Source organism: Cololabis saira, chromosome 8 (genome assembly GCF_033807715.1).
Source record: "Cololabis saira isolate AMF1-May2022 chromosome 8, fColSai1.1, whole genome shotgun sequence".
Taxonomy (NCBI): Eukaryota; Metazoa; Chordata; class Actinopteri; order Beloniformes; family Belonidae; genus Cololabis; species Cololabis saira.
In genome coordinates, this window is record NC_084594.1 from 42,695,034 (window position 1) to 42,719,330 (window position 24,297).

The 24,297-nt window shown below is 41.9% G+C and overlaps 1 protein-coding gene across 1 annotated transcript in view; it reads left to right on the forward strand.

Annotated features, from left to right (window-relative positions):
• The window catches only part of LOC133448980 (dystroglycan 1-like), a 55,840-nt gene extending 32,293 nt beyond the window's left edge, over positions 1-23,547 (forward strand). The window contains exons 3-4 of the mRNA XM_061728023.1: positions 19,972-20,424; positions 20,565-23,547. Coding sequence (XP_061584007.1) covers positions 19,972-20,424; positions 20,565-22,400 — 2,289 coding nt within the window. The 3' untranslated portion in view covers positions 22,401-23,547. The remainder of the gene's footprint in view (positions 1-19,971; positions 20,425-20,564) is intronic.
• The last annotated feature ends 750 nt before the right edge of the window (positions 23,548-24,297 follow it).

Genomic DNA, 24,297 nt, shown 5'->3' on the forward strand with positions numbered 1-24,297 from the left:
AAGATGTTCCAAAAAAGTTTACATCGGCTAGTAAAAAAGTGAAACAAAAATATTGATGTTATTTTTATATGATGATTGTAACAATGATTTTGTCCAATAGCAGCATCCATGAAAGTTTGTGTTTCTGAGGAGAGACAATGGACAAAAGATCTTTAGTTTATCAACAAATGCGTGAGAAAATCTGTAAAATGTTTAAAAATATTCCCAGGAGAAAGACTGGAAGGAATTTACATACTGTACATCAACCTTATCAAGAAGAAACATCTCTGGATTCTGGGGTATCAGAGTTATACCATCCTCATGGAAACAGGGATTATACTAACTGAGGAGTACTACAAGGCTCTGTACGAGGACTTCTGCTTCTTTAATTCTAAATAATCCTCAGCATCATCTGATGTTAATTGATACAAATGTCAGTATATATGCAGATGATGCTATCATTTATTTTTCCAAACAGAATATATTAATAATAAATGAAATGAAGTTTGTAGGAATTAACATAAAATACCCATGGTTCATTCTGTCATCAGAGAATTAAAATTCAAAGTAAATGGAAGAATCTTTTTCTTTTTCTTTGTATTTACCATTTTGTCCAAACATTATTGCTTTGCAGCTGTAAGAAGCAAATACGCAGGGTTGCTGACTAGGTGGTTTACTGGCCTTTGAGGGTAATCAATATGGTTAAAAGTTTTAAAAGTTAAAGGGGACCTATTATGGCCTATTAAACAGGCATTGAATGTCTTAAAAACAAGATTTTGATTGTTTTTGCTAAATAAATTAGAAATTCAGCCTCTGAGCCATGTCTTTATCTTCCCATTCTCTAACCTCATTATCTATGCAGGATTCTGAGTGGGCGGGGCTATGATAGTGAGGCTCAGTGCTGATTGGCTGCCTGAATGATGCGATACACCGCTACGAAAAAATGGTGGAAGCTCCGGCCGGTGGAGTTAGTTGTTGTTGTTCCGGCCAGAGTTAGTTGTTAGTGGTTTCACGCATCGGAGGCCAACCGATGCAAATTGCATTTTGATTACGTAACGAAAGTGAGCAGAATCTGAACGGCTCGTAGAAGTCACATGACACTGGATGGCTCATCCGGGCGGCTGTACAGACACTGCAGAATTTGGTTGCTTTCCTCTTTCTCTGAGTTGGCAGGCTGAGGGGAGACCACTTTATATATGTTAAAGCAAGAAAAAATATGTTTTTCATAATAGGTCCCCTTTAATGGTCTTAAACACACACACAAATCCATGTAATGTTCTTCTAGCCTTCAATTGTCCAGTTTTGGTGAGTTTTTGTTGATATCCCGTGTCATGTGTTCATGATTGAGTGGTATCTCTCTACCACCTGCAACCAGTCAGGGTTTCTCCTCTGACCCCTGGCATCGTTAACACAGATCCCAGAGAACGGCTTCTCTTTCTCAAATCATTCTGGGTGAACACCAGAGATAGTGGTTTCATGGAGTAATTTAATACCATTGTTCTTCCTGATTCTGAAGCCGTGTTGTCTTTACCGTGTCCACATGTCTGTAAGCCCTGAGCTGGTGCACGTGATTGGTTGAGTAGATCTTTGAGTCAAGAAGATGTTTCCTGGACAGACATGAGTTTTGCTGCTGTCTCAAGGAAACCAACATTGGTAGTTCTTCAGAACAGAATGTCATTATTCTGAAGATTGCACATTTTTTGGAGAATATGTGGCCTGCATTTGTGAGGTGGAGGCATCAGTTTTCCTCACTTAGTCCTTGTCCTCATCCCTTCTTCATTCTCTGTTCTTTTCCCTTCTGCAGTACATTTCACTCTTCCATCCCTTCTTGATTGTGCTCTCCGCCCCCACTGTCTTCCCCTCTTGTTTTTAATTATTTGCTAACCCCTCCATCTTCCCTCCTTTTATCTCCTATCACGTTGCAGCCTTTCTTCCCCTCCACAACTGTTCCTTTCCCCCACCCCTGTCAGATCTCATCAGACCAAATCAATCACATTTCCCAACAATGAGGCAGCGCTATGTTTCACAGAGTTGGAGGAAGATGAGGGTGTCCCAGAAACTGTTGAAATGAAATGGGCAGAAGAGATGAAGATGCATTTAAAGTTTAGTTATTTTGGTCTCTTTTCTTCTGGCAATCATCCTCGGGATTAATAATGTCCGTTATGCTTAATGACGTGTCCATATTCTGTTAATTTTCTGCATCTAATTTTAATCGGTGCTACCTTTTAGAGCAGGTCTCCATGCAGAATAACTCCAAAAGTGTGTGTGTTTTTATTTTTTATTTCATAATGTAAGCAGAGGATCACAAGAAAAAGGCTCCTCTGGAAACGAACTGAATTACCTACAGAATGATGTGATTGGTCAGATTTCAGGAGGCTTGTGGATGGATGGCTCTTTAGTATGTAAAACAGCATGTTTAAGATCACAGCTGGACATTTCTGTTCCGTAAATCTGATAATGAGTTGCTTTCAAGACCAGCTTCCAGTTCAGCTGGATTTGTGAAATGATGACATAAGCTGAGCGTTTTGCTAGAACCTGCAGTAATCTGTTCATTTAACAATGTCATTAGAGTTTAATGCGCACTTTCATCTCCAGAAACTGCTGCTGTTTCTCAGTGTGTCCTGTTCTTTTTATCCAGATAAAAGACTAGTGGTGTCAAGTAAAACTCCTCAGATTAACCTCTAGCCATTGGTTGAGATGTCTATTCTGAGACATTTGACCTATTGACCTGTGGCCTCCAGGGGGTTAATATGATGTTGACTAGATCACCCATGGTGTTTTATTTTGAAAACTGACCAGATTCTCCATGCCGTTATCGTGCCTGACTTCCTGTCAAATCCATCTGCTATGTGAAACTGATGTGGTTGAAATGTGGTTGAAGGTGTGTCTTTGCTGAAGCAGAGTGCACCGTTGCTTCCAGAATGCTCCTGACCTCCACCGTGGCCAGGACCACTTCACTAACGAGAGGGACCTGGGCCCGGATTCACCAATATGTTCTTAAGAACCATCTTAAGAAATGTCTTAAGATCTAAAATTAAGAAGTTTATAAGAAAGTTGTTAAGTGCAATTCCTCAATATTTTCTTAAGAACTGTCATTTCTTACAAATTTCTTATTTTTCCTACTTAAGAACTTCTTAAAATATGTCATTGCATTGCACGCGCCAACAAACAACATTTATATATTATATATACACAGGTAGTTTGGGTCTTAACCGTCAGTCACTCACTAAACATGGAGAAGGAGAAAAAGAGATGCAGGAACTTTTCAAGGTTATGGTGGATGAGATTAATGTGCGAAAAAAATACTATTGGGGAAAATTAATAATAATTAACTACCACGCTAACTAACATGCTAACAAACAGTTAACAGGCTCTTTGTGTAATTAATTACAAAGTATATCCTCAAACTATGACCTACTAGTCTAAACTTGTCTGAAATGTGTTGAAAAAGGTGATATTAGAGGCTTATTATTATTATTATTATTATTATTATTATTATTATTATTATTATTACCTTTTCAGAGAAGACATTTTAAGACAGGTCAAGGTTGTCTTAAAGTTAAGAAAAAAGTCAAGAACAAATTTGAGAACTTTTATTTCAGTTTTTTCTTAAGAAGAAACTTAAGAAAAAAGTTGAGAAATTACTTAGAACTTTTTTGGAGAATATGACTTCTTCTCTTTTTTCTTCTTAAGACTGAACTTGAGAAAAAAATGACACTTAAGAAGATTTTTTTTCTTAAGAATGTTTTGTGAATCCGGCCCCTGGTCTGGCAAAGCTAGATCAAGGTTTTATCCAGCCCATCCGACCATAAACTTTAGAAGAAGAACTGGCCAGACCCCCTGTGATGTCATCCACAGGCTTTCTGAAGAGCACTTTTGGAGTAATTAATATTACTTCTCACTCATTTTGATCCAATCTGTCCAAACATCCTGATTTCGGGGTTGCTGCTGAAACAACATCTGAAACCAGGACAAGTGTGGCTCCGCTGGGACCTGTGGTTGCACGGTCGTCCTCTAGCAGGGTTGAACCTGTTCCACTTGCCTGTGGGTTGGGCAGCCTACTAGTGTAGCCCCACAAGTCACCGGCCAAGTCACTGCAGGTCTCAGTGGCGCTCTGCTTGTCTTCATTCCAGCTCTGGAAGGATTTGTTTTGAATGTCGTTGGCGATCAGTTAGTCAACCTAGAAGGCTGATCGAAAGTGAAGGTTCCTCGCCGTGCCTGCCTCCTCCTCCCAGAGGATGCAGGCACTGCCAGAGGTAAAAGCTGATGGTTTAGAGAGTGCAGCTGGTGTCCTCTATTTATTCCTGGCTAACAGCCTTCAACCCCAACTAATTCTACTAATTCTGTCATCAAAAGAATCTTCTGTTAGGTCCCTATTCACAGCTTAAGGGGCGAATATTTGAGACTGCGTTCGCGTCCGTTCGCGTTCACAACTAACTGCAACGTCGCTCCTGTAGTACGGAAGAAGAACACGTCGGACCGGCGGTAACAGATTGGGGGCAGTATGCAGAGCCAGACTTAGAAAAGTAATAAAATATTTGGTAGTTGTATAATAAACCAGCTGGTGGAATAAAGATAAGTAAATAAGACAGCAACACGGGATGAAGAGGAGATCACTGCACTGCTTTTCTTTTGATCTCGGTAAAGAAAACGCGCGATCGGAGACGGTTTGTCAGGCCGTTCAACCAGAGCCGTCGAGAGACTGGAGACCTCGTCTGTCTTTCCGATGCAGGCGATATTTCTGCATTTCCTCCCTTTTGTTTGACGACTTGTTACATAGGATTGTCCCGCTAATTCAGCTCAAAACCACACACGGCGAGTCCGAGACTGCAGCAGGGAGCTGGCTGTCATCCTGCGCTACCTGACAGGGATGAGCTGTCAAGCTACAGCAGCACGTGCATGTTGTCAGGAGATTAATTTACCAAAATATCTGGAGCAAAGTCGGTGTAGGTCGAGCGATGACTGAAGATCCTCAGTATCCAGCTCACACGTTTGATCGGTGGGCAAAACAGCCCGCCAGCACCATCACCGCTGCATCTTCCCACGAGCACGGACATAACGAGCACGACTTTATCCGCACCAGGACTGCGTTGATCTGCTGCTGTTCCGCTGTTTTAACACGCATGTTTGTCACTGTGCAGCGGCAATGTCACATCATAAATGTGAGGATAATGGCTGCTCAGCTTCTCTTCAAAACAGTCCGCAAGTTTCCGACCTCCGCGTCAAGTCACTTGTTGTCAGCCGGTGCTCGGACCTGGACCAGCGCCACTCGCGGGCAGAGCCAGAACTGCAGGGCGCGTACGCGTTCACTGTCTTCTGGAGAACGTGCCTGTCGACGGGTCAAATGAACGCAGGATACGAGTGGTGGCCATGATGCGTACGCGTTCGGAACAGCAGCACACACAACACACACACACACACACACACACACACACACATAGCCACACAGACATATACATACACATACACGCACACATACACATAGACATACACACTGGCTTGTTCACCTGCATGCTTGCTAGTTTTTGGGGTTAGTTAGTCGCGGTCGTTTAGCTTAGACTGTGATCAGATCTCGAGATTTGGGTCGATTGCTGCTCGTGTTTTGGTCGGCTCCGTGTCAGTTTCGTGTTTCGTTTGTGGTTTTTGTTGCAGATTTCCAGTGCTCGACGTGTTTTTTTTATTTGTTAGGTGCCTTTCATGGCACTCAAGGTTGCTGTATAACAATCAAAATATAAAAAACACAATTTAAAACAGAACAGCAGAGTTTGCAGCAAAACATAAAAGACAGTTATTGTATATATAAGTACATTTTGAGATCAGTCTTAAAAACTGAATCGGAGTAAATATTTCTGATGTCAGAGGGAGGGAGTTCCAAAGACGAGGGGCAGAGCGGCTAAAGGTTCTAGACCCCGTGGTGGACAGACATGCTGCAGGGACAGTCAGGCTGATGGAGAAGGCAGATCTGAGAGACCGGGTGGGGATATTGATGCATTGGAGGGCAGAGAGTTATGGGGGAGCGAGGTTATGGATGGCCATAAACGTCAAAATGATGTTTTAGTTGATACAGTGTTTGATGGGAAGCCAGTGGAGTTGGTGTAGAACGGGGGTGATGTGATGGATGGACGGTGTTCTGGTGATGATCAGGGCAGCAGTGTTCTGGACCTGTTGGAGTTTATGGAGCAGCGATTATTGCAATAGTTCAGGCGGGAAGTGACCGTAGAGTGAGCCAGGATTGCTGCGCTGTTGGGAGTGAGTGAAGAGTGGAGGCAGTGGATGTTTCGGAGGTGGAGGTAGGCGGACCGGATGGTGTAATTGATGTGGGAGTGGAATGATAGGATGTTGTCGAGGACACAAAAGTTCCCACATACATGTTTTTTTTTTTTTTTTAAATCTTGCTATAGAGTCCAGAACAGTTTTTTCACTTTTCAATTAAATTTTATTTATATAGCGTCTATTGCAACAGAAGTTGTCTCTGGGATCTTTCCAGAGACCAGAGCATGACCCCCGAGCAATTATTACATAAACATAACATAAACAATGGCAGGTTAAAACTCCCTAGTGGACGAAAAACCTTAAGCCAAACAGTGGCAAGAAAAAACTGTCCTTTAAGAGGCAGATCAGCATGCAGCTCCTAAAGCTCTGGCCTGCAAACATGCACAGAAGAGACGCATCTGTTCAAGTCTGTTTAAAAAATATATAAATGACTTTATAAAGCCACTTTTTTGTTGTTGTTATACATCAATCTTTTGATCTGCCACAATAATGTAGTGAATTCAAAAGTTGAGGGCTTTTCTTTTTCTCAGCAATTTTAGGTATGATTAAAAAAAGTGATTAATTAGATCAATTAATTACAGATCTTAAGTAATTAATCGCTCAATTTTTTTAATCGCTTGACAGCACTAATATATATATATATATATATATATATATATATATATATATATATATATATATATATATATATATATATATATATATATATATAGTAATAAACTGTTACTTAATATTAGCTAAACTAATTATATGTTATTTCGCTCAAACAGGAAGAAAGTTAATATTGAACTGCTACATATCAATATTGACGGTCAGGAGATCAAAAGAGTTAACTCCACAAAATTTCTGGGGGTCCTTATTGATGAGTTTGTCAATTTTAAATGCCAAACTGATCATCTGACATAGAAGTTATCAAAATATGTTGGTCTATTCTACAAGCTCAGGCATTCTCTTCCATTATCTGCTTTAATTACTATGTACAAAACTCTTTTTGAACCTTATTTGAGTTACTGTAATGTCATATGGTCCAACACTTTTCCCAGTTACCTTCTAAAACTTCAGAGCCTACAAAAGAGAGTCATACGTGCCATGTCTGCTATAGATACTCCCACTCGCCCACTTTTCTATCGCCATGGTCTTCTAAGACTTACTGAATTCAATCTCTTCCATAATGCTTGCATAATGTTTGAAGTTGTAAATGGTCTAAACCCCAGACTGATGGGCCTGCTCCCTATCTGCCCCCCCAGCACCAACACCAAACCAGGAACAAACACCTCCTAACAGGCAAACAACGGCGTTAACATTGCACTGGTATGAGTGTTGTCTGCAGGGCCTCAGATCTGGAACAGACTTGATGACGATCTGAAGACGCTGTGTTCTCTCTCCGTTTGTAAAAGAAATCTAAAAGTAAATCTACTGTCTACCTACTTATAAAATACCCTGGCTACATGACGGAGATATTGGGATGACTGTATGAATGATTGTATGTATTTGTATGTTTGATTGTCTGTATTGTAATGTGTACTGTTTTTCATATTCCTCACGGTACCACATTGCACTGTAAATTTATTTTTTTCATGAACTTTGGGCCCCCTCCCAAAAGCTTTCAATAGCTTACTTTGGGGGACCCATTCATACATGCCAAAGGACCATTATAGATGTCTGATTGGTCTCAATTGTATACGTTTATTTAAATGGCTATGTATGATTAAACTAAACTTGAAACTTGAAACATACCGTATGTATGATATCATGTATTGTGTGTGCGTGTCCGTGTGCGTTTCTATACACTTTCTCTTTAAAAAGTTTTAGAGCATGTTTAGTCTTTAGTTCTCCTTTGAAGAACCTTGCTATCTCTCGGGATTTACTGTTTCAAATCTTCTTTTGTGCGTGTTCGTGTGAAGCAGAAGCTTCTTTCTTATATGGTTTATGAACACACTTTGATGGATTGGGCAGAAATATTTGCACAGCCAGATGCTCAGCAGCACGGCTCTAGCAGACCTCCTCCAGATGTTCCCATCTAGTTTTCTTCATTTGCTGAACATGTTCTTAATGAAGAGTTTAATGCTGCAGAACTTATTCCCCTCCATTATTTTCTGGGTATCCCAGTTCTCTGAACTCTTCCTCTCTGACGGCTCTCTCTGTTTGAGTGTCTGTGCTCCACCATGGCCGTTGGTGCTGTTCTGCATCTGAAAACATCGTGTTTCTGCAGAGAAGCTCGCTGTCAGAGCTGCCGTAGTCCAGGAGACATGAACTGGCAGCAAACCAGTGGAAAACTGGCATACTGGGAGCTGCGAGAGGGAGGAGGCTGCCCACAGATAAAACCACGCTCAGAGCAGAATGTATGAGTCACCAAACTGAGCATGCTCCCTGCAGGGGGGGGGGGGTCGCTGGCACAGCACTGGTGGTGGTTGTGTTGCTATGTAATTAAAGGTGCAGCAGGCAAGGCTCGACATGTTCCATATGACGCTCCACAGTTTCATTCATGGTTCCCCTCGCACGCAAAAGTTTGTATCAGCAAGATACCTTCAATCTGACCTCTAGCCTACATACAGATAGTCCAGCAGGAGGAAACCAAAGCTTGTCTGATGGCGGGGCCGAGGACCTCCAGAACTCCGGGGCCAGGGGGCCCTGTTGCACATCGACTGCCATTCTCTCCCGTTGCCTAGGAACCACAGGGCCTTGAAGCTCAGGGGTGCTCAGTTGTCACCAAAAGAGTGGGGGGGGGGGGTGTCACCGGCACTGCAGAGCTGCCATTGGTTCTCCTTCTCACAGAAGCCGGGCCATGTTTGGACCGAATGTTGCAGCCGCTTATATTTAGAAACTGGACGCGCCCGTCTGAGGCAGAGAAATGTGACAATCAGCAGACGATCAGAGGCTGCCAACCTCCCCTTCTTCTGCTAACGTAATGTCTCTATACAATGAACCAATCATCCGATAAGTTAAGATTCCCTCCTTTAAATCTTAGATTTAATATTAAAACACAAGAAAAGTAATCAGATTTGAGACAAATACAACCTCAGAAGAAATACAGTATAGAGCTCTTTCACCAGGTTGGTTTTTAAAATAATTATCTGTAGAGTCTAAAGCCTGAATTATGGTTCTGCGTCAAACCAAGGCGGAGCACATGCCGTCACCATGACGGCGTCGTGAACCCTTCGGACTTCTCCGTCACTCCATTTCTCCACGGGGCAGTACCCCCCGTGACCGCTAATTCGCGATCTTTTCCTGAATGGTTTATCCGACTTTTTCCGGTCACAATGAATCAAAGAGATAAGGACAACTACTATGCAAAAAAACCAAACAAAAAAAAAACACACATACACGAAGAAAAGAGCGCTGAAAGTTCACGACTGCTTCAAACCGGAAACCGGAAATGCGTTGCTACCAAGCGAACCAATCACAGCCCTCTCCGTCTGCGTTTGGTCTGCGTCGCCTCCACACGTAGTTACAATTTTCGGGAGGTGCAGGTCTGTGACGGCGTCTGTGACGGCGTCTGTGACGGCGTCTGTGACGGCGTCTGTGACGGCGTGTGGTCTACCATAACTCAAGCTTAAGTATCTCCCTGATACAGCATCAGTAGATGTTTCCTTCAGCAGCAGGAACCCTTGGTAGATGTTTCCTTCGGCAACAGGAACTCTCAGCGTCACTTCTGACTGATATGACGAGTTGAATATGCAACGGTTTGAGTGGGAGCTGTTTCTCGACAAGCTGATTAACAAAGCTGATTTTTTTAGGGTGCTTTCAGACCTGTGGCCCGTTTGTTTTGGTCCGATTCAGGGGCTAAATCGATACAGTTGTTTCGTTTTACGTTTGTGGCGTTTGTGTTCACAAGGCAACTGTCTGTAGTGGTTCAAAGCTGTTAACAAATGCCATGCGCAAACCAACTGTTCTCTCATTGGTCAGAAATGAACGCGGAAGGAGTTTCCTCTTCCGTACCCCGGGAAAAAGAACAACTATGGAGCATCGAAACACAGTTATGAGTGAGTTGTGTTGGTTGCTGTGTGGATTATGTTCTCACTGCAAACGAACCGCTCCAGGTCTGGAATGGAAGCGAGCCGAGACCACCTCTCCTAGGAGATCTCGGCTCGCTTGTTTTGTCCCGCATCCGAGCATGATTGCTGTGTTCTCATGTACCAAACGAACTGATCTTTAGGGGGAAACGCTCCCTGTTCCGGAACAACTGCTGCAAACAGGACGGGTGTGAAAGCACCCTTAGACACGTGACAAAAAGAAGAACTCGACCGAGGTCTATTGGAGCCTGTGAAGCGACACTGATGGTGATGTCGGAGAATAACCGAGTAGACCTTATGTCTTATGTGACAGTTCATGGAGTTAAGTGAATTGTTCCTTTTATCTTAATCTTATATCTTAAATTCAACTTAATCTCAGCAGAAGTGACGGGATGTTAACTGTGGATGACACGTTGGATGGATCTAACAGTGAGTTAACCTCCCAGTGACCTCCACGTTAAAATGTTCAGCTTTACAGCAGATATAAACATATTTACAGTCTGGTACAAAAACTGTTTTGGTCTTCATAGTTGGATTTCGTATTAATGACAGCTGTACTGGGGAATTTCTACCTCATCAGAATTTTAATTATAATCAGGGGTGTGATTTTATGAGAAACATCTGCACTGTTGTTTTAACAGCCGGTTTATTAATTTCAGCTGCTGACAGTGAACTTCTGACAACTGTCACGAAAAACAATAACACTATTTAAGTTATGGTCTTCAGTACAGTCAACATAATGTAAATGCTAGAAGAAACCGCGTCACTGACCTGCAGATATGTGCCATCAATTCAATTAAATTCAATTCAGTTTTATTTATATAGCGTCTAATACAACAAAAGTTGTCTCTATACGCTTTCCAGAGACCCAGAACATAAACCCCTGAGCAATTATTACATAAACAATGGCAGGTAAAAACTCCCATAGTGGGAGAAAAACCTTAAGCCAAACAGTGGCAAGGAAAACTCCCATCACTGGCTGAATAGATAAAATAGTTTACAGAACAGACCACAGCATGAAATGGTCAACGATAAAAGATCCACCAACAGTGTCTTTAACGCAGAGGTCCCACAATGCTGAGTTTTATCTCCTTTCTTATTCTCTGGCTACACAACCAGATCATCTCCAACATGGACAATATGACACTTCTGAAATACATGTCGATGGGGCCTTTGTGGATCACCTGACACAGTTCAGTAGGACTGGACATCTCCACCAGGCGGACTCATTCCCATTTAGGGGAGCTCCTGAGAATGAAACATCTCTAAAACTAAGGAGCTGTTTTGCTGCAGCAGGACAATGTCTGGTGATGCTGCTCGTACGCTGCTCCGCCCACTGGAGACCAAATGACAGGAGGAAGACCAGGTGGAGACTTTCTGATACCTGGTCATTGAGCTGTCCTTTTCTATCCATCCCGTTCACATTTACAATGTCTCTTTCTGCTGAGAAAAACGTAGACGTTTCAATGTAAAAAAACAAAACAAGAACAAATAAACATTCTGACACTGGTTTACAAATCAACTCTGACCTACAATATTTCATCTTGGTGCAACTTTATCTCTGTTAAAGACAGATCTAAATAGTCACGGGTCATAAGACGTGCCAGTAAAATAACAGGCTCCACAAGGTCTCCACTCTGATATCCACACTCTCACAGACTTTGTTTTAGCTTTCACCAACATTACTATCGAAAAGTTAATAAACTGTTTTTAATCGTATGCATAGCAATTTAACACCACCCATCCATCCATTGCATCCATCCATCCATCCATCCATCCATCCATCCATCCATCCATCCATCCATCCATCCAACCATGCATCCATCCATTAATATTCATCCATCCATCCATCCATCAATTTATATCCATCCATCCATCCATCCATCCATCCATCCATACATCCATCCATCCATCTTTTCCTCTCCCTCACATTTTCCACTGGGCGTGCCAGTAAATTCCCTTGGCGCTTTTCCTCTCTTGCCTCCCCTTGGTTTTGTCATTCTTCTCCTCCTCCAGATGTGATATTGTTCTGCTGAGCTGTCCAACAATGGCCTGCTTTCTTTTTCTTCTCCTCTGCTGCAACAATGAGCTGCTTTCTGTTGCCGCCAAAAGACCCACCACCTCCTCCTAATATTGCCATCGGGCAATGGCTTTCTCCTTTTCTCTCTCTTTCTTAATTCTTTATTCTGGGCCTGTCTTTCATTCCCTCAATCCTATCTTCTGGCTTTTCTATGACAGCTTGACTCTTTCACTCTCAATGTACCTGAAAACTCTTTGAACTCTCCGTTGTCAAAGCAGCTGTGTGAGTACATGTCATTTAGCGTAGAATAACCTTTTGTGAGCTGACAGTAAAAGGCCTTTAACCCCTTTATAACGAGTCCTGTTTCTGAGATTCCTCCTCTACTCTGACATGTCTGATCTAAAGTGATTTCATTTCAGCAACTACCAGGTTTACATTAATAAACCTGCTATCAAGTAAAGGAAACACGTGTAAATGAAATGAAAAGTGAACACAGCAGAAATATGACTTAATCTTCCACTTTTAGAGCTCATATCTGTTTGGATTCCTGTAGTGAAAACCTAAACACATAGAAATACATTCTAACCTCTCAACATTTATTGGACCAAGATTGTTTTGCAGTATCACCAGTTAGGGAAGGAATTGCCAGTTTACAATCCATGTCACTTCACATGTTATCAAATGAAAATGAAGAGAAGACTGAATGTTTCTTCAAGATACTTCAAGCCAGGTTCTTCAGCATTGTGGTTATGCCCATCGTTTAAATCAGTGGTCCCCACCCCCCGGCCCGCGGCCCGGTACCGAGCCGCGGGTCTTTCGGTACCGGGCCGCACAGAAAGAAAAAATAATTTCTGGAGCCCCGACTGATGATGGATGACTCTCAAACTGATGGTTCACAATGTTTTTATTCCTTGGATGTAAATACACTGCAAACACACCGTAAGAGCTATAAAGGAATAAAATAAAATAGTTAGTCTTTCTACATTCATATAAGTTTCATTTAACTTAAATACAGACCGACACGACTGTTCGCTCGGTCGGCAATAAAGCTACTGTTAACACAATACATGAGTTACCAAACTCAAGCTGGACATAAATACGGCATACAATCTGCACAAATCCTCATCAGCAGGTGCTTTTTGTGTCAGTTAGGATCCACTTTAGCATTCCCAACACTCGTTTAGTCTTTCAGACACACTTTCTACTGCCGTTAAACTTTTACCGTTAAAGTCCGAAGCGCCGGATGTTTACAAGGTCTCGCCTTCAAAATATCGGTCTCCTTAATATATAAAAAAAATAAAAGCCTGGCTTTAAATAACGTTAATGAGAAAACAAACATAAAAACACATTTATAGAAATACTCATATTAAAGGTAATTTACAATTTCCATTTGTGGCAGGGTGGAGAGGTTGATGGGACACGCGCACCTGTGTCCCATCCACCTGAGTGGCTGCAGCTCACCACCCTGCCTGCCTTTATAAGGCAGAGCTGGCGCCCAACGTGGGGCCCGATGGGAAGAGCTGCTGTGAAGGTGCTGATGTGCTTGTGCACTGTGTCCTGGGTGATTTGCGGTAATAAAAGGGTCTGCACTAAAATCTGTGTCCTCTCCATCCTGTCGGTCGGGCCCCTGTGGCACTCACACTGCTACACCATTATTTTATTTTATCTTTTCGAAAATGATGTTTTATTATTATTATTATTATTATTATTATTAATTCATCATTATTATTATTATTATTATTATAGAGAAATACCACAGTTTTTAATGCTGATCTTGTCATTTTATTTAGTTTTTATCAACTACACCTTTACATTGGGCCGTGAAAATATTGTCAGACATTAAACCGGTCCGCGGTTCAGAAAAGGTTGGGGAACACTGGTTTAAAAGATGCAATCAGAAAGATCAATAAACATCCTGATTTGTCTCAGAAACTTGTTATTCCATGAAACTAGTGGAGTTTACCACTGGATTCTGATTCCCAACGTTAAAACACCAAAGATTGGACTACAGAAAGTGTAGAAGTTTTTTTTGTTGGTCAGGGAGTTTTAGTCTCAGTTGTCATCCTTACAGTGTTACAATCTGTGATGTCTTACCTTTTTTAACTGCTTAGTGTTAATATTGTGTTTTGCTTTGCAGGAAATAGTCTTTAGAGGATTAAAGCTAAGATTGTTTCTGTTTGTTTGCTGTGCTTCCTGTGAGATTAAAAAGGCTTGAATGAATTTCGGCCTCATCAGTCGGGTAACAGAAGTGTTCATTCAGGAGAGGTTACAAAAGCTTGTTAAATGTTTAATATGTTCATTTGAAACTTTTGAATGGGATTTTACAGCAATGAAAGCTGGAGTTTGAGTTCAGCATCCAGCAGGCGAGTGCCAGTGTGCTTTATCTCTGCTGCGATGCTGAAAAGCTTCCACCCAAAGCCGCTGAGGTCTGGGACTCTAAACAAAGAGCTGAGAAAGGCGGCAGGAGCGATTTGTGATAACGTCTGTGAGCGTTTCACGCTCGTCGCTCACGTACACTTCAAATCTGTTTTCACTCCAGTTTGCCGCAGTAGTGCGCCCATCAGCGTGGCCTGCAATCCTGATAGTCATGGTGGTTTTGTGGATGATGTGTCACAGAGAGAAGAGATGATGAAAGAAGCCTGAACTTTGATGAGATTATCAGTCATTCCCTTCTAATTAAGAGTCTAAAGTTGGAGAAGAGCAGCAGCAGGACGGAGCTGAAAGCAGCATCTCATACTGGCTTTAGTGCTGTCAACTGCTGTTCTTGTGTTTTGAGGGTCTTATTAGAGATGAGCAAGGTGTGATTTCCCTGAAGGAAACTTTATAATATTGGCACATTATCACACAGCTGTGAATAAATGAGCTTTTTTTTTTTTGCGTAGTGTACTTACCCTGAGCTTCCGTTGTCACCCCCTAACAGCTTTGCAGAAATGAGTTTGGTGTGTGTCCGTCTGGCTGCTCACTACTTTGTGCTTCCTCAGGAATAAATCACATGGTTTGTCTCTGTATGAGGATTTAAAGCAACATTTTGCCGATGCCCACAATAGCCCTCAAGGTTGGGATGTAACTTCCTGAAAGCCTTAGTAATATTTTAGTTTAGTTTTAGTTTATTTATTTGCACATTAAAAAAAATATACAACCGCCAAAAATTCAGACAAACAGTATGTAGAAAAAAAGGAAACTACAAAAAAAAGAAATACAATGTAACAGAAAAAATGTGCAGGAGGAACCAAAAAAACCCATAAGGGCTTGTGGAGTGGTCCTCCTATAATGAAACAAACAATATCTACAGAGATATGTAAAACATAGGACAACTAAGGAGAATAAGCTAATTTACTAGAAAAACATGAATCTGATGAGGATGTGCAGAGAAGTTCTGGAAATTAGTTGTTAAACTTTGCTAAGCTGGGTTAGCAAAAAAGTTGTGATTTGTTTTTTGAAATTATTTGTGCTCGAGCATTCTCTAATATTGAGTGGTAAGGTGTTCCAATAAAGAAGAACCTCTGAACCTGAAACTGAAAATGGGGAAAAATTAGACCTGAAAAAGGTGGGATGGAGATTGTTTGCAGACCTGGTATTAAAGTGATGAATTTGGGAATTGAATTGAAATAAATAATGAAAACAGGTTGGAAGTAGCTTGTGGATGGATTGATAGACAAAAAGACAAATCTGAAAATATTTACAGCAGAAATAGGGAAAATACTTAGGGATTGGAACAATGGGGTGGATCTAGTAAGTCTATTGGAAAATGTAATAATTTTGATAAAACGTTTTTGCAGGATTAAGATACAGTTGAGGTTGCTCATGAAGGGACAAATGACATTGCAATATGAAATATAAGGATAAATCATAGTATAATATAATTTAATACAGATTTTTCTTGGTAATAGATGCCGCATACGTCTGATTAGTCCAATTCTTTTTGCAATCTTGTTCGAGATGAGTGCAATATGATTTTTTCCAAGTGAGAACACCTATAAATTTGGTTACCGTAACTCTTTCCAAAATGTTATTGGAAATATGAACATTTGGAAGGGCGTAAGTAGCTTGTTGGTTTCTAGGGGAAAATAACATGTATGAACTTTTCTTTATATTAAGGGATAATTTGTTGGCCTTGAACCGGGTGTCAACCTTGATCAATTCCATCTTCATTTCAGATATTAGTTTATGTCCATTGTTACCAGATAAAAAAAATATTGGAGTCATCTGCAAACAAAATAAAAAGTACTTTAGATGATACCACATATAGATCATTTATGTAAATAATATTTATATACATATACTTTGGGGATCATCCAATCAGAATGAAGAAAATATGTTATACTCCATGCGACTTGGCAGTCCAGCCTGTGTACATTCTATTTACAAAGAGATAAAATATTATTCACATTTCTCCATGTCTTGATTCCATAAATCTATAGGAGTTTTCCACTGGAATCTGGTTGCTGAGGGTGAAACACCAAAGATGAGACTGAATCCAGAGTTGTTAGTGTTTGTGTCTCAGAGTGGTCATCTGTACATGTGTATAGCGTGCTACGCTTTGTGTGATTAAAATGGATTGAATGATCTCTCTCTGTGCTTGGCCATGAGGAAACTTGATTGTACACCAAAAATAAGTAGGGCTGCAATAAATGTGTTTCTTGGCTTTTTCCTCTGCAGTCAGTCTTTGCATGATAATTCTTATCAGTCAGTAATGAAAAAGCAACATATACAAGGATGTTTTAGTAGGATCAGCATCAGTCCTGCATGTTTTCTGCCGAAACAGCTGCTCCAACTGAATATTTAACAAGCTACACTTAGTGGAAGCTATTTTCATTTTATTTTCCATCATAAATGATTTCATGAGAATTTCTTTGGCAATAGACGGTCTGAAAAATTACAAACTGCTGTTTTATTTTAACAGAAGAAATTCCTGATGTAAGATGAAAAGGCCTTTAGAGCTTAGGAAAACCAGATAAATGCATCCTTCCTCTGAGATAAAATGGCACATTATTTCAGTTGGTTTTAGCAGTAAATTCCTTCCTGTGAAGTCCTGTTTACAGTGCCATTTATGAATGCTGAGTTCATGTTGTGTGCAGTCTAGTCTAGTCTTGTCTGTAAATGCTGGGCCACGACAAGTTACCCATGAGACTGCACACAGGAGCTGCTAATAAAAAAAATATTTTTTTTTAATTTTTAATAATAAAAAAAAATAAAAACTGCCCAGAGGAAAACAAACCATATACTATATATATCACAAACTAGTTTTTACATTTGAAAAACACATTTGATGAGGATGTTCTTCTGCTGGTTGTAGCAACTTCTTTCAACACCCTTTTCATATCACCAGGTCACATAACATTCCAAAAAGAGTCCTGTTATCCTTTATGCTGGTGCACCAGGTTTGCCTGCTGCGGCAGGGGTACTAGGTTTACTAGTGGCGCTTTTCCACTAGTACCTGCTCAGCACGACTCGCCTCGCCCCGGTTTTGTGCTTCTCCACTAGGGGTCGAGGCGAGTGGAGGCGGGTCGAGTAGATACTTTTCTGTATCTATTCTGCCGAGGTTCTAAGCGGCTGAGTCGGCTGTATCTGACATCATCACACTAAAGGCCACCGATTGGTCGGGGGGCGTGGCCGTCAGACGTTTGAGTCAGGAGGAGGAAATCAGAGAAATAACGACTCGTGGCTTCTTGTTCATTTTATTCGAAAGGCAATGGCAGCGCAAAAATCTGTTTCATGATCCAACTCTGAGGTGCAGATGTTCATAAACCTGGTGTCTGAGGAGAGAATAAAAAAGGGATCTAGACGGCGATAAGGAACGACTAGATCCACCAGGAGCTCTGTCTCTTCGTAGCTGCTCATGGCTCCAGCTGACTTTTCAGCAGCGCCGAGACAAACAAAAAAAAAAAGGCGTTGCCGCTTGAAGCTTCTCTCACTCTCATTTTTTAACTTGATATGGAACACAAACCACAGATCCAGCAGCACATCTATCATCTCCTCCAGGTTCTACATCTTTAGTGTTGTTGTCTTCTTCGTTTAGATCACACAATCAAATAAGTCACAGCAGCTTCGATCATACCTCCTATTTCTGATCTGGGTATTGAAAAGAAAGGAGGGCGAGACGAGTGGAGACGAGGCGTGGCGAGTCGAGTCGCGCTGAGTAGGTACTAGTATAAAAGCACCATAGGTTTACCCGGTGCAGCAGGTGTAGCAGGTTTACCATTCGTATCAAGTTTACTAAGTATGGCACATGCAGTAGGTGTACCGAGTTCACTATCTGCGGCAGGGGTCACTTAAGCTACGTAATAGATGGATGGACAGATTTGATGAGAATTAATATAGGGTGATGTTAGTCAACATCAAAGGTTGACATGACCTAAAGCAGATAACATTATCTATCTCTCTGGCAGTAACTTAAGTGCAATGGGCGATGTAGGCGTTGTCTCAGAAGAGTTTGTCCAGATCTCTGTAAAGAGTATGTGGTGGCCACATCCAATCCACTTTTCTTTGTGTGTGCATGCTTGTGAAAGGGTTTGTGTTGGTTGTTTATGTGCCCCTCCCCCCTGATGCAGTCAGCGAGCTGGTAATGATGCGTCTGGGGAGCTCTGCCGCTTTATAATTTATCAGTTAGGTGGCGGGGTGGGGGCGTCAGTTGAGGGGGTAGCAGGGGGTCGGTTGGGAGTGGGGGACACGATGCATTTGCTCTTGTTTTGAACATATTTGTGTGGCTGATGCTTCCCTGCGATCCATTTCTCTCCATCGGGCTCCTACCAGCAGGATGTCCCAAGTCAAATAATTGGACAAATTAATTGACTTCTAGGGTCTACATTACGATGCAAAGTGAATAAATGCTTTTAACACTTGATTTAGACTTAATTACAGACATCCTAGGCTGACTGACGGTAAACTCGCCCCGCCTCAGTGTACTTGTTAGCTTGAACAGCCTTTAGTGACAATATGAACAAAAAGCCACTGTCAAGAATAAGAAGTAAAGTTCGGTCCTGTGGTGGAGGGGACAGTTAGGCTTGGGGAAGATGATACCTGTTAAAACACACTCCAGGAACAATAGTTTCTTTCAGGTCAAGGACAACAATGCTCTTATATTGGAATAAGACGATACTCTGAATTAGAAACTAGCATGTAAAAAGTGACTTCTCAGAGCTCTCTCAGTAGACATACTGGACAGAAACTCAACATGTTTGGCACTACACCATTTAGCCATCTATTGCTGCAGTATTTTAAAGGGTCCCCCCCAAATCTTTAGCAGTTTCTGTCTGTGGGTGTGAGAAGTGGAGTCCACGATATTGTCATGGAACCCTTTCCTTTTGTAATTCTAGTATTCCAGAACTCCAAGCTAGTTCATTACATGTAGCAGTGATCTCATATTCTCTATGACAACAAAAAATGGCTTTACACTTCCTCTTCCTCTTAGTTGTACTTCCTCCACTGGAGTCTGGATTTGGATCTTTATCGAGGCATTAGTTTCTCTATGGAAAACGTAATCAGCTCCTCCCCAAGTAAACATCTTTCCTGTTGTCTTGGTTACTTATAACAAATGTTGAAAAGTGACAGAATGACCAACAGAAAATCCTCAGGATCCAAACTTGGCCTAAAAAACATTTAGAAATTAGTGTTTTAACGTAACAAAAAAGCTCTTTTGTTAATTGGAACATTTGTTGAATACCATTTCTGTTATTTCTGTTTCAGATTACGGAACTGGGGAAGGAAACCCTTCCTGACTGGCTGCACTGGGATGCCAGCAGCAGAATCCTGCGGGGTCTACCTTTGGAAGAGGATAAAGGAGTCCATTACATATCCATATCCATCTCCAACAACACAAAAGCCTCCTCCTCAGAGATGTTTTCCATTGAGGTACACCCCGAAGACCACTTGGATGTAGATTCAGCACAGCTGCTGTCTGAGCAAGCCTCGACTGAAGATGAGCCGTTCATATGTGGAAATGAGGAACCAGTCACAGTACTGACAGTGATTCTGGATGCTGATTTAACCAAGATGAGCTCTGAGCAGAGGGTAGAGCTCCTGGATAACATGAGAAGCTTCTCCAGGGTGGAGCTCCAGCACATGAAGATGCTCCCCGTGGTCAACAACAGGCTGTTTGACATGTCTGCATTCGTGGCAGGGCCTGGTAATGCCAAAAAGGTGAGTGACTCAATGATGTATAAATGGAAGTCCACAGGTGCATGCATTTGTGGATTCAAAATATAAAAATTGAACTATCAATTGGTTCACCTGACATGCTGATGGTGCAATCAAAGTCACAAATGTGTTTGGCTTTTCAGGTGGTGGAGAACGGTGTCCTGTTATCATGGAAGCTTGGCTGCTCACTGGACCAGAGCACAGTTCCAAATATTAACAGTGTCCAGGGTCCTGCAAAGGAAGGCACGATGTCAGCCCAGCTGGGATACCCGGTGGTGGGGTGGCACATCGCCAACAAGAAACCCCATGTCCCCAAGAGGGTGAGGCGGCAATTAAACAACACCCCAACTCCTGTTCTGGCAGTTGTTCCTCCAACAACAGTAGTGGAGCCACCAGTGAGAATTGTCCCAACACTTTCCTCTCCCTCTGTGGCTGCACCGACAGAAAGTTCTGCCCCACCTGTAAGAGGCCCAGTTCCCCTTCCAGGAAAGCCTACAACCAGAGTTCGTGACCCTATTGCCCACACCCCAACAACAGAGCCTCCTCAGCCAACACTTGTAATGGAGACCACCAGCACCATTCCTATCCAGCCAACCATGACCAGGCCTACCTACGTAGAAGCCACAGCCACAGCCACACCACCCAGAACAACCAAAAAACCACCCAAGAAAGACAAGAAACCCAAAACCACTCCTGGTCCTAGAGAGCCATCCAAAACTACCACAGTCAAGCCCCCCAGAAGGACTACACCATCACCAGCTGTTATTTCCGATCTACACAATGAGAAACCGGTCTTGAGAAACCCCATTGACCAGGTCAATGCTTTGGTGGGCACATATTTTGAAGTTAAGATCCCATCTGATACATTTTTTGACAAAGAAGACGGAACGACAGATAAGCTGCGTCTCACTCTGAGACAGAAACACAACGAAGTGGTCGGAGATGGATCCTGGATCCAGTTCAATACCACTAGCCAACTCCTCTATGGCCTGCCTGACAGCACAGATGTGGGTAAACACGAATACTTCATGCAGGCAACTGACAAAGGTGGCCTTAATGTAATTGATGCTTTTGAGGTCCGTGTGAAGCGCTGGCCTGCAAATGACAAAACCCCTGTCATATTCACAGCCCGCTTCGAAGGAGAACCTCGTTCAGTAACAAATGACATCCATAAGAAGATCCTTCTGGTTAAGAAGCTGGCGTATGCGTTGGGAGACCGCAACAGCAGTACAGTGAGCTTAAGGAACATCAGCAGCGGATCTATTTTAGTGGAGTGGACGAACACTAGCCTCCAGCAGCACCCGTGTCCAAGGGAACAACTCGCAGTGATGAGCAGAAGCCTTGCTAATGCTGATGGGAGACCCTCACAGACATTCAAGTATGCCATGGAGCCCGAATTCAGACCATTGGATGTCAAGGTGAGGGGCAAAGCGAGCTGCAGAACATATTCGTTCATCCCACCCGCAGTTTTTGAGGTAGCAGAACCCATCGCAGTCACTCCAGGTGTGGGATCAAGCCGGCACAGCACAGATGACGTCTACCTTCACACGGTCATTCCTGCTGTGGTGGTGGCAGCAATTCTGTTGATAGCAGGAATTATTGCCATGATCTGCTACAGGAAGAAACGTAAAGGCAAGCTCACCATTGAAGACCAGGCCACCTTCATCAAAAAAGGTGTGCCAATCATTTTTGCAGATGAACTTGATGACTCTAAGCCTCCTCCATCTTCCAGTATGCCCCTGATTCTCCAGGAGGAGAAGCCCCCTCTTCCTCCTCCTGAATACCCCAACATGGGTACACCAGAAACCACTCCCCTTAACCAGGAGCTGCTGGGGGAGTACACAGCTCTCAGAGACGAGGACCCTAATGCGCCTCCCTATCAACCACCACCCCCCTTCACTACTCCTATGGAGGGCAAAGGATCCCGTCCCAAGAACATGACTCCCTACAGATCTCCCCCGCCTTACGTGCCACCCTAAGACTTGTTTACCCCTCCCTTGAAACGGTGGAGGGAAGACGATGCCTGAGAAACTTTGATGGTTTCCATTCTGGTGTTTTTCAAACTGGACATTTTCAACGAGAGATGGGTGAGAGGTGCTAAAGTACAAAACAGCTATAGGGGGTTTGGGAGGGGTACAGATGGGCTGGGGGGTCATGGTGGACAGATGGGAGGATCTGTTGCAGCAGCTGGGTGAGACTACTGTTTCATTGGTAGCCCAACCACTCCAATCGCCTGAGACAAACACATTTTGGTTCGACCAGTTGGTCGGAAGCAACAAGTGGGAGAAATGTTCTCCCTTCCCAGCATTTTATTCGATTTTTTTTTTTAGATTTGGATTCTGGATTCTACTTCACTTTTTTTTCCTTTTTATCCCAAGACTTTCTTTTCCCTCTCTGGACTGAAGTATTTCTTTAACAACCCTTCTTCTGTCTTGTTTTTAAACATTATGAGAAGACATAAGACTATCATCAGACCACTGCAGGAAATAATTTGTATTTTCAATATGAAATAGAAGATTCTGTAAGTGGAGAAAAACTCCGAGCTCAGGTCACCCCTGCAGACAGAGCCGTTTCTTCCTCTCCACAGATGCACAGGTCCCTCCTGCGGCCACCAGGGGGCTCCAAACCACCAGGTTAATCTCAGCATCCATATTTGTTGGAGTAATAAAATGAGCTGTCTCCATTTGTATAAGGAAATTAAGAACTTCACGGCGGAGAGCTGAAATCAACACTCAAATATGCACCAACTGTTTGGATCCAAAATTTGTGATACCAAAGTTGTGGCAAATTTGCTAGTTTCTAAAACTCAAAATTCAGAGTTTTCTCCCTTTTTTAAAAAGTGAATTTTTCAGTTTTTCCTTTAACTGTACTCGTTTCCCTGATGCAAGCCTTTATGTCCTCGAAAGGGTTTCTGATTCCATTGTGTTAGCTCAGCTAAGTTGTATGCTAGCTAGTTTATTTAGCTCAGCTTGAATTAGAAGTTCAGATCTACACTGCAAAAACTAAAAATCTTAACAAGAATATTTGTCTTATTTCTAGTTAAAATGTCTCATTTTTAGTCAAAAAATCTCATTACACTTAAAACAAGACTCATCACTCGAAAAAAAAAAAACAATTTTCACCTGTTTCAAGTAGATTTTCACTTAAAATAAGTAGAAAAATCTGCAGGTGGAACAACATTTTTTTTGTTGTCTTGTAATGAGAAGATAAATCTTGTCCCACTGGCAGATTTTTCTATTTATTTCAAGTGAAAATTTACTTGAAACAGGTGAAAATTATTATTATTATAAAGTTATTTTTCTGGTAATGACTGTTGTTTTTAAGTGTAATGAGATTTTTTTAATGAGACATTTTAATTAGAAATAAGACAAATATTCCTTGTAAGATTTTGAGTTTTTGTAGTATACAAATCCAGCCTGCTTCTTTCTTGAAGTTGAACAGATCAATTCATCACCACAGATCATCTTAAAGGCTTTAACTCCTCCAACACACTGGAGTTTTGATAAGAGAGGCCCCCAAAAAACTGAAAACGGCTCTGTCTGCAGACGATGGGAGTCGACAGTGAAGTGTGTGTTTGTGTGTGAACGACTTTATTCAAAATGGTTTGCCTTTTTAAGACTAGATGTCTGGTTTTATCCTTATTTACAAAGTCTAGTACATCTGAGAATAATAAGGAATGTTGAAAACGATTGCGAGAAGTTTTACAAATATTTAGTTTGTTTTATTTGTTTTGAAGGTCACTGTGTATCTGGAAAATGTTCTGAAAGATTATTTTATTTTATTTGGCATTGGAAGAAATGTACAACAGATTGCCTCGCTAAAATAACCTTCAGGAGATTTTTATTCACGTTTTTGTTTAACATAGAGTTGCAGTGC